The 9672-nt window shown below is 34.3% G+C and overlaps 1 protein-coding gene across 2 annotated transcripts; it reads left to right on the top strand.

Moving 5' to 3' along the window:
- The first annotated feature begins 6170 nt into the window (after positions 1-6170).
- LOC132311760 (heat shock protein 83-like) lies at positions 6171-9142 on the top strand. Of its 2 annotated transcripts, none has more exons than XM_059809840.1 (4): positions 6171-6429; positions 6508-6649; positions 6854-7134; positions 7369-9142. In XM_059809840.1, exons 1-4 carry the CDS (start codon positions 6268-6270, stop codon positions 8920-8922), a joined length of 2139 nt encoding a protein of 712 aa, XP_059665823.1. In that variant the 5' UTR covers positions 6171-6267; the 3' UTR covers positions 8923-9142. The 2 variants fall into 2 exon arrangements, with proteins under 2 accessions (XP_059665823.1, XP_059665824.1); XM_059809841.1 differs by lacking the exon at positions 6171-6429 and having other exon boundaries at positions 6608-6649; positions 6854-6872; positions 6904-7134.
- Positions 9143-9672: the final 530 nt, after the last annotated feature.

Raw genomic sequence — 9672 nt, 5'->3', positions numbered from 1 at the left:
AGCATGTACACAATATATATTAAACCCCAAAGGATTATAAAACACTTAAAATATAAACAAACTACCACCCCTACCTCAATAGAGAATTGAATCTCTATAATCCAAGCAACCAAGCACTAAATGGAAAACAAGCTTAGGGTTAATGAAGAGGAGAATGAGAGGAAACTTTTACTAGTTAAGGTTCTTAGTCTAAGATAAATGGAAGGGCACCAAAATTGAAGAAGAAAGTTACTAACCAAACTTTTCTCCAATGGTGGCTAGGTTAGAACTTTGAAGAACTAAGGAAAATGAAGAGGATAAGTGAAAAATGGTGAGTGGAAGGGCTAGAGATCCTCCACTCACTATGTGCTCTCACACTTCCTCTCACACACACACTTGCAAGACTAAATCTTGATCCTACACTTGTCACAAATCAAAGGCTCTATCATTAAGCTTACTCTCAAGCTTACACTTGTCAATAATCAAAGCTAACAAGTGTACCAATCAAAGGCCAACATGTGGGTGAATCTCCACCCTCCAAATGTCAATGGATTATGCTCCCAAGTCTCTCCACCTAAATGCCAACAAGTGGCTCCATGAGAATGTGACACTTATCACATTTTTCAAAAATTGCAAAATGGTCCTTTTTCAAAATATCTTCCAAAATAAATTGCAAAATGGTCCCTAAGATGAAAAATAATTTTTTTACATAATTACACAAAAATCCCAAAAGTAATGAATAATTACACTAAAGTATGCATTCATGCCCTTTATGAAAAATAAAAACAACTAGCATGCTTTTCAACAAAAGTGAAAATACCAATGTCATGGAAATCAAGTATCATGAATGCATGCAAAACCAGAATCAAATCCGAACACTCGAAGTGAGGTTAAGCAAGGAAAAACAATAATCGGGTGAAAGACGAAATAAGAAAAATGCGAAAAAAGAAAATCACCAAAAATGAAAAAGGAGGAAAAAGACCGGGTCATTACAGTTGTGCTTTCCATTTGAATTGGCTAGACAATCTATACTTATTTGCATCCATGCCTAGTTTCAATTATTGTCACACACACACACAAGTGACAATTTAATTTCCCCCATTAATATACAATTGCTAGTGTTTAGTGAAGTCAAACTTAGTGATGAGCTCTAGTACCCAAAGTCCTCTTCTTTATATCTTTTTCCCTACATTCTAAATTGTTACCTTTTACTTGCTTTAATTTCAATTGCATTGTAGTTTAATCAACCAAATAAACCATCTTCTGATCATTTGACTTACTAACCTTATACATTGTTTCCACTGCAAACACGCCCATAATCCCTTGGGACGATCCCTACTTACCCTAACTATATTTTTAGTTAAAGGTAGCAGTGGCTTTTATAAATTTAAAATTTGGCCACATTGCACACTCATACTCTTAGTGCATCTTTAAACGTTGGTGCCCGCGATAACCACCACTGATATCTCTGCTACAGTTGCGAAAACACCCAATATCACCAAATTGGTGATATGGGTTATAGCCCAATTTTGATATATGTTTTGACACTATTCAATACCACATCAGCCCACTCCAAACATGATATGGATCGAAAAAGAAAAGCAAAGCAGTCAAACCAATATCAAACCTCCTTCCAAACACTCCCTTAGGCTCCGTTCGTTAGGAATGAAGTAAATTGGATGGAAGGGAGAGAAGAAGGGAATGACGAGACATCCCTAGGGAAGAGATTATTGACTTCCCTCGTTTTGTTCACTTGGATGGAAGAGAAGAGAAGAGCTTACCAAATTCCTTTGTTCGTTGCGAGAGAAGGAAAGAGAGAATTTAAAATTATTTTTACTATTATACCCTTCATTATTTTTTTTCCTAGTAAATAGTCAACATCTTTACTACTCATTTAAACAGTACCATTAATTTCACTCTAATTTATTGTTTGCTTTAATTAATTATATATATATATATATATATATATATATATATAATCATATTTCATCATGAAAAATAATAATATAAAAAAATGTACCCCACTAGAGTCGTGTCAAACTAAAATTCTTATTTTTAGCCATTTGGGTTGTATTTAACTTGCATTACAACATGAGATCTGAACACTCAAAATTATTTGCACCACTAGTTGTAGTCTTACAATATATGATAATACTAGTGAAGTAACTACTGTTTTTCAAACTAGGTGTGAACATGGACTTTTTTTTTTTTTTTTTCGTTCTAAATATGTTCTAAAAAAATGCTTTATGACATTGTATGGTTCTTTATGTAAACTCTGTATTTTCTCTTCTGAATCATGTATACCATATATATATATATCTTCTCATTTATCATGCTTTTGTACCCCAGGTCAAGTAATCATTGTTCGGTCGAAATCTGGATCTTATATATCTATATATATATATATATATATATATATGGATTATTTGTTATATAATTTCCTTATTAGTAAAAAAGAGGATTTAGAATAAAAAATAAAGAGTCCACATATATGGTATATATACCATATATATATATATATATATATTATATATATATATATATAACTTCTCCTTTATCATGTGTGTGTGTGTGTGTGTGTATATATATATATATAACACATGAATCATACCTTGATAGGGTTTTTTTTGCGTGAGATAAGATGTGTAGGGTTTAATTTTTAATATTTGGAAAGGATAATAGTGTAATTTAATAATTTTATAATAGCTTCACTTATTTTCTCTCCTATCTTCCGCCCAAATTTGACCGGATGAAAATTTGTAAAGGAGGAGGGATAAGACATCCCTCCCATTATCCTTTCCCTCTGTGTCTCCTTCCTACCGAATGAAGGAATTTTATTCCTTCCCTTTTATTTTCTTTCCACCTATCTTTCTTCTTTCCTACCGAACAGAACATTAATATTTATCATCCCAAAATAAGTGTCTAATTTGAAAAGTCAATGGACTAATTTTTTTTTTTTAATAATATTATCAATTTAACCTTTTAACATTAAATCTAGAAAATCATTACATCATTGTAAATTTAATAATTTATTCACCATTAATATAATAAAAAATAATAAAAAAATTTTTTCCTTAAAAAGTTAGATTTTTAAAAAAGAAGGCTTATTTTAAAAAGAAAAAGAAAGAAAGAACTAGAAAATTTGAATTTGTTTAAATACATGTTGGAAGAGGAAAGATGGATAAAACCTTTCAACCAGACTTGCTTTTCAACTCACAAAATGGGATTTATTTTATCTATTTATAGATCTCTTATTGATACAAATATCTAAATTTAACCCTTTTAGAAACATTTATTATTGTAAAAGTTTATGTGTTTTTAAAAACAAAACAATGCTACTGGCGCCTCCCTCCCAACTCACAGTCGTGTCGGGCAAAATACCATTTCCGTTTTAAGAAATAGTTTTTTCTTTTCAATAATTGTTTTAGAATACTAAATTAGATAAACCCAAAAAAGTTTGTTTTGTTAATATAATATATTTTTATTATGGAATAAAATATTTAATTTTTAATAAAATAAAAAAAAAATTCCAAAAATGTTTGAGCCTATCATTTGAGGCCCAGCCCGATCAAGTAGATTTTTTTATGGAGCATTGAGGGTCAAAAACATATGCAATTCATTCATAAAATGCAATTCACTTTTGTTAAAAAATAATGAAATAAATGAAAGTGTATTTAATTCATAGATATTAGTGTTTGTTTTGTTTGTCTGTCAACAAAATAATTCTCAAAAATTCAAAATTATTTTTAAAGAATTATTTAAAAAAAAAAACTTTTTTCAAATTGAATTTTTCAAAAACAATTCTACGAAACTATCAGTCTTTTTTAATCACCAATTTATCAAACAAACTCAACTCTGCATATATATTTGTTCGGTCATATGAAGAAAATAAAATCGATTTCTTAATTATGAAGTTATAAACAATAAGTCAAGTGCGATCCTGCAGCCCCGCCTTTTGAAAAAGGAGAGAGATACGGGGTGGGTGTGTGTGTGTGTGTGTGTGGATATTTAACACGTGTGGAATATAAAGAAAATAGAGATGGGTGGATTGGACTCGTTACTCTTTAGAAGGAGAGAGTTAAAAATTGGTTAAAAAAATTAAAAGGTGGATGTCAAAGTGGCAGCTTTACACATACAAGATTGTCAAATAATGACAAGTATAACATATTATAACAATTAGAAATAGTCTTCACTGCGTCTCACTTAGGAGTGCAATTTGAGTTGGTCAACTTCAACCTAACTCAAGTTCGTCTGATTTTTCGTAAGTCTAGACAATTATTTTCATAAATAGAATTGGATTTGGATTGAAAAATATCAATCCAAATTTAATTAAGGTTGGACTAAATTGAGGTATTAGCAAGCCGAACAAATCCGTACCTGAATTTTAATGTTATTTTCATATATATATATTTAATTTTAAATACATTAAATATAATATTTAAACTATAATTATTATTTTTTTTTTTTAAACTTCATTTGTTAAATCTTAACTTATTATATATTATCATTTAAGATAATTAATTTTTAAGAATTTGTTTGTAATTTATTCAAAATTTTATAAAATGTCTTTAAACTTTTTTTTAAGAGTAATTTAATCTAAAATTAATCCAAGATCATATTAAATTTTTGGTGTGAAAATTACCTATACGAGTAATTCGATTTCATCCCAATTTTAACATGGAATCTAAGCACGAATTATAAGTTCGAATTTAAAAGTAGAAGGATGAGTTAGATTAGAGTTGAATAATTAGGGTAGAGTTGGATTGGGTTTGGGTTTTTATATGATGGGTTGGACTTGAGTTTAGCATTGTATATGGTGGGTTAAGCTCAAATTATATTTCAAACTTGTTCGAATTGCAACCCCATTTTGACTCCTTTCGCACAAATATATAGTGCTTCTTCTCGCTCGTTTCCCAATGAGAAAAGTCGACTCCTTTTGCAATATGAAAATTATTTTTTTGCTTCTCACTCCTTTCCCAATGAGGAAGGTCGACTCCTTTTGCAAAATGGAATTTTATTTTATTTTATTTATTTATTTTTATTCCTTCTCACTCCTTTTCAAAAAAGGAAAGTCGACACGTTTTGTAATATGAGATTTTTTTTTTTGCTTCTCACTCCTTTCCAAACGAGGAAAGTCGACTCCTTTTGCAATGTGAAAAATTTTCTTTTACTTCTCCCTCCTTTCCCAACGAGGAAAGTCGACCCTGACCACTTTTGCAATATGGAAATTTTTTTTTTTTTTTTTTGGGAAGTTGAGGAACTGTTCATAAATTAGGGAAGCACGTTTTACAAGCACATTAGTTTAGAAGTCAATTATTAATTTAAAATTTTAAAATATCAATGACCAAATATTATCCCCAAAATACAATTTTAATCTTTATATATTGGACTTCATACTTTCATATAATTTAATATTAAGTATGCATAATTTATTAAATGATATAAAAAATTACTTAACAGAAATTATTTTATGTAAAACATAATTTGAAATTAAACATGTATATAATTTCATATAATTACAATTTATTAATATATTACTCCATAGTATAAATTTAAATTAACAAATTTTAAATTTTACTAGAAATAATAAAAATAATTTTTATTTGTAATAATAAAATATAATATGATTTGCCCTCCAAAACCGAAAGCACCAAGGAGCATAAACAAATACGACACATTTATTTAATATATTTAATTAAATAATTTAATTTAATTATAATAAATAAATTAGTAAATCAAATACAAACACACTATACATGATTATCGTATCAATTCGCATAGACATAATTATCGTTATTTTTATATTGTGTTGTAACCATGTTAGCATGTCGGGTTAAAAATTGTGACGCAATTGCGACTCGAACTTTGGGTCCATGTAACTTTCGAAAAAAATACAAACTCAGGGTCCATGCAACCGGGTGGCCCATTAGCATCACCCATTCGAGGCTCACACGACTTGCACGTGCAAGGGTGGCTTGCTTCAAGAACATTGGAACAAACACAAAAACGTCGCCGTAAAGTTCCTTTCCTTTACCTTGGCTAAATAGGATTTTTTCAAAAAAACGAGTAATAGAGAGAAGAGTAGAAGATTCCAGAACCACGATTTCCCTCCTATTTCGGGACCTCTCTGTCCATAAATACCCCAATCCGCAAGCAGCTTGCAATGCGTAAGCGAGCTCTGTTTCGAATCCTCTCCCAAAATCCCCCAGTAGCGTTCGTTCTACACAACTTTCTCTCTCTACAGAACCTTCTCTCTAACATTCTTTCAAGCTTTCTTTCTGCATTGCTATGTTGGTTGAAGAATCAGTAGTAATGGCGGATGTTCAGATGGCCGACGCTGAAAGCTTTGCCTTCCAGGCAGAGATCAACCAGCTTCTCAGCCTCATCATCAACACCTTCTACACTAACAAGGAGATTTTCCTTCGGGAACTCATCAGTAACTCCTCTGATGTATGTATTACATATTCTCTCTGTCATATGTGAATGTGTGTGATTTGGTGTTGAATTGATTAATTTTGGTGTATGTAGGCTTTGGATAAGATCAGATTCGAGAGTCTGACGGACAAGAGCAAACTCGATGCTCAGCCGGAGCTCTTCATCAAGATCGTCCCCGACAAGGTCAACAAGACCCTCTCTATCATCGACAGTGGTATCGGAATGACCAAAGCAGGTACTATAATCAGTTTGACTCCCAATTTTAAGCTAAAATTTCATGATTGTTTCCCAGGAAAATTTTCATCAGAAAAAATTGAAACTATTGTAGAATGTAGTAGCATTCTAGGGCAAATTTAGGATTATTGTAGTTGTATTTTTTTAATTGTTTTTTGGATGGTCAATAATTGAAAATTGTTTGTGAATGTGTTGTTTTTATTAGATTTGGTGAACAATTTGGGGACAATTGCAAGATCGGGGACCAAAGAATTCATGGAGGCGTTGCAGGCTGGTGCAGATGTGAGCATGATCGGTCAATTCGGTGTTGGGTTCTACTCTGCTTACCTTGTTGCAGAGAAGGTCATTGTGACCACAAAGCACAACGATGATGAACAGTACATCTGGGAATCTCAAGCTGGTGGGTCCTTCACTGTCACTAGGGACGTCAATGGCGAGCAACTAGGCAGAGGGACCAAAATCACTCTCTTCCTCAAGGAAGACCAGGTAAAAATTCCAATTCAATGTTATGTTGCTTTGTTACTGTTGAATTGAACCCGTGCAATGTAATGAATGTAATGTTGGTTTTTGAAACTCCAAATTGTTATATTTGTCTCTCAACCATGGGAAGTTTGAATCCCTCCGTTTTTCTTTGCAACCAAACAGATAAGTTGTCTGGGATTGTTTGAATCCTCAAATTCGGTTGCTTGGTACTTACTTTATGTTGTTGATTTCTTGTAGTTGGAGTACATGGAGGAGAGGAGGATTAAGGACCTTGTGAAAAAGCATTCTGAATTCATTAGCTATCCTATCTATCTATGGACTGAGAAAACCACTGAGAAAGAGATCAGCGACGACGAAGACGATGCACCAAAGAAGGAAGAGGAGGGTGATGTTGAGGAGGTTGATGAGGAGAAAGACAAGGACACCAAGAAGAAGAAGAAGATCAAGGAGGTCAGCCATGAGTGGCAGCTCATTAACAAGCAGAAACCCATTTGGTTGCGAAAGCCGGAGGAGATCACCAAGGAAGAATATGCCTCCTTCTACAAGAGCTTGACCAATGATTGGGAGGATCACCTTTCCGTCAAGCACTTCTCTGTTGAAGGACAGCTTGAATTCAAGGTTATCCTTTTTGTACCCAAGAGAGCCCCATTTGATCTTTTCGATACCCGAAAGAAGATGAACAACATCAAGCTCTACGTCCGAAGGGTGTTCATCATGGACAACTGCGAGGGGCTCATCCCGGAGTACCTTGGATTTGTCAAGGGTGTTGTGGATTCTGATGACTTGCCACTCAACATTTCTCGTGAGATGCTGCAACAGAACAAGATTCTCAAGGTGATCAGGAAGAACCTTGTGAAGAAATGCATAGATATGTTCAATGAGATTGCGGAGAACAAGGAGGATTACACTAAGTTCTATGAAGCTTTCTCGAAGAATTTGAAGTTGGGTATTCACGAGGACAGCCAAAACAGGGCGAAATTGGCTGACCTGCTCCGATACCACTCCACGAAGAGTGGTGAAGAGTTGACTAGCTTGAAGGACTATGTCACCAGGATGAAGGAGGGTCAGAAGGACATCTACTACATCACCGGTGAGAGCAAGAAGGCCGTTGAGAACTCTCCATTCTTGGAACGGCTCAAGAAGAAAGGCTACGAGGTTCTTTTCATGATTGATGCCATTGATGAGTACGCTGTTGGGCAGCTGAAGGAATATGATGGGAAGAAATTGGTTTCCGCCACAAAGGAGGGTTTGAAGCTTGACGACGAGAGTGAGGAAGAGAAGAAGAAGAAAGAGGAAAAGAAGAAGTCATTTGAGAGCCTTTGCAAGACCATGAAGGAAATTTTGGGAGACAGAGTTGAGAAAGTGGTTGTATCTGATAGGATTGTGGATTCGCCGTGCTGTTTGGTTACAGGAGAGTATGGGTGGACTGCAAACATGGAAAGGATCATGAAGGCGCAGACTCTGAGAGACAGCAGCATGAGCTCATACATGTCGAGCAAGAAGACCATGGAAATCAACCCAGACAATGGAATCATGGAGGAGCTGAGGAAGAGAGCCGAGGCTGACAAGAATGACAAGTCGGTGAAGGACCTTGTGCTGCTACTATTTGAGACTGCTCTCCTGACTTCTGGCTTCAGTCTTGACGATCCAAACACTTTCGCGGCGAGGATTCACAGGATGTTGAAATTGGGTCTGAGCATCGATGAGGAAGAGGTTGGTGGCGAGGATGCTGACATGCCGGCATTGGAGGAAGATGGTAATGAGGAGAGCAATATGGAGGAAGTGGACTGAGGGCAGAAGCACAGGATGTTAATTTTTATATGACAATTTTCAAATTTACCAAGTCAAAGTTGTAATTTTTTTTTTTTATGCTAAACTAAGAGTTCTAATTACGGACAATTGCATGGCTTTTTTATCTGCACACATATATATATATATATATAGTATGGACATAGCCTCCAAGCTTTACCGTGCTATATTAATAATATTTCTCCATTCCCTTTATGGGCAACTTGGTTCCCTGCCCTATCAGGATGAAATTTGTCACTTACCAAGCCCATTTGGTCACAGGGCTAGGAGATAGGTGGTCCGACACGTACATGGACCAAGACCATCTAATAGTCTCTCTCTAAATCTACATCTCGGTGGTCATCTTCCCCACCATTATCTACATCTCTATAAAACCCTCTCTTTCCTCGTGAATGATGGTCATCTTCCCCACCATTGAAATCTTTGTGTCTTTCTAATCCACTACCCAACAACCTCCACTACCACCTCCTCCTCCATTCCTAAACCCTAACCATATAATTTTGTGCATTTTTTGCTCTGTGTTTTGGAGTTTAATTTACTAATTACTGATTAGATTCAAATGGTGGCCTCAATTTTGCAACTCACTTGCACACACACTCTTGTCTCTATTATCAATCAAAACCAGGCCACTTCTGGATGTGGCTGAGGATTAGGGGAAAAAAAATCTGATACTAGTCAATCTGGACTTTTATTTTTTTTATATAAAATTACATAATATTTTTAGGACAGATG

Source organism: Cornus florida, unplaced genomic scaffold, assembly GCF_030987335.1.
Source record: "Cornus florida cultivar Cherokee Brave unplaced genomic scaffold, ASM3098733v1 CherokeeBrave_3.0.0_Hap2_Chr06, whole genome shotgun sequence".
Lineage (NCBI taxonomy): Eukaryota > Viridiplantae > Streptophyta > Magnoliopsida > Cornales > Cornaceae > Cornus > Cornus florida.
The sequence above is the reverse complement of the archived record's forward strand: the minus strand, read 5'-3'. Positions and strand labels throughout refer to the sequence as shown.

Excerpts from the sequence above, each read along its gene's own strand:
- LOC132311760 (XM_059809840.1), top strand. The coding sequence starts at position 6,268 with ATGTTGGTTGAAGAATCAGTAGTAATGGCGGATGTTCAGATGGCCGAC. Across the intron at positions 6,430-6,507 it reads TCATCAGTAACTCCTCTGAT|GCTTTGGATAAGATCAGATT; the intron begins GTATGTATTACA and ends TGGTGTATGTAG. Across the intron at positions 7,135-7,368 it reads TCTTCCTCAAGGAAGACCAG|TTGGAGTACATGGAGGAGAG; the intron begins GTAAAAATTCCA and ends GATTTCTTGTAG.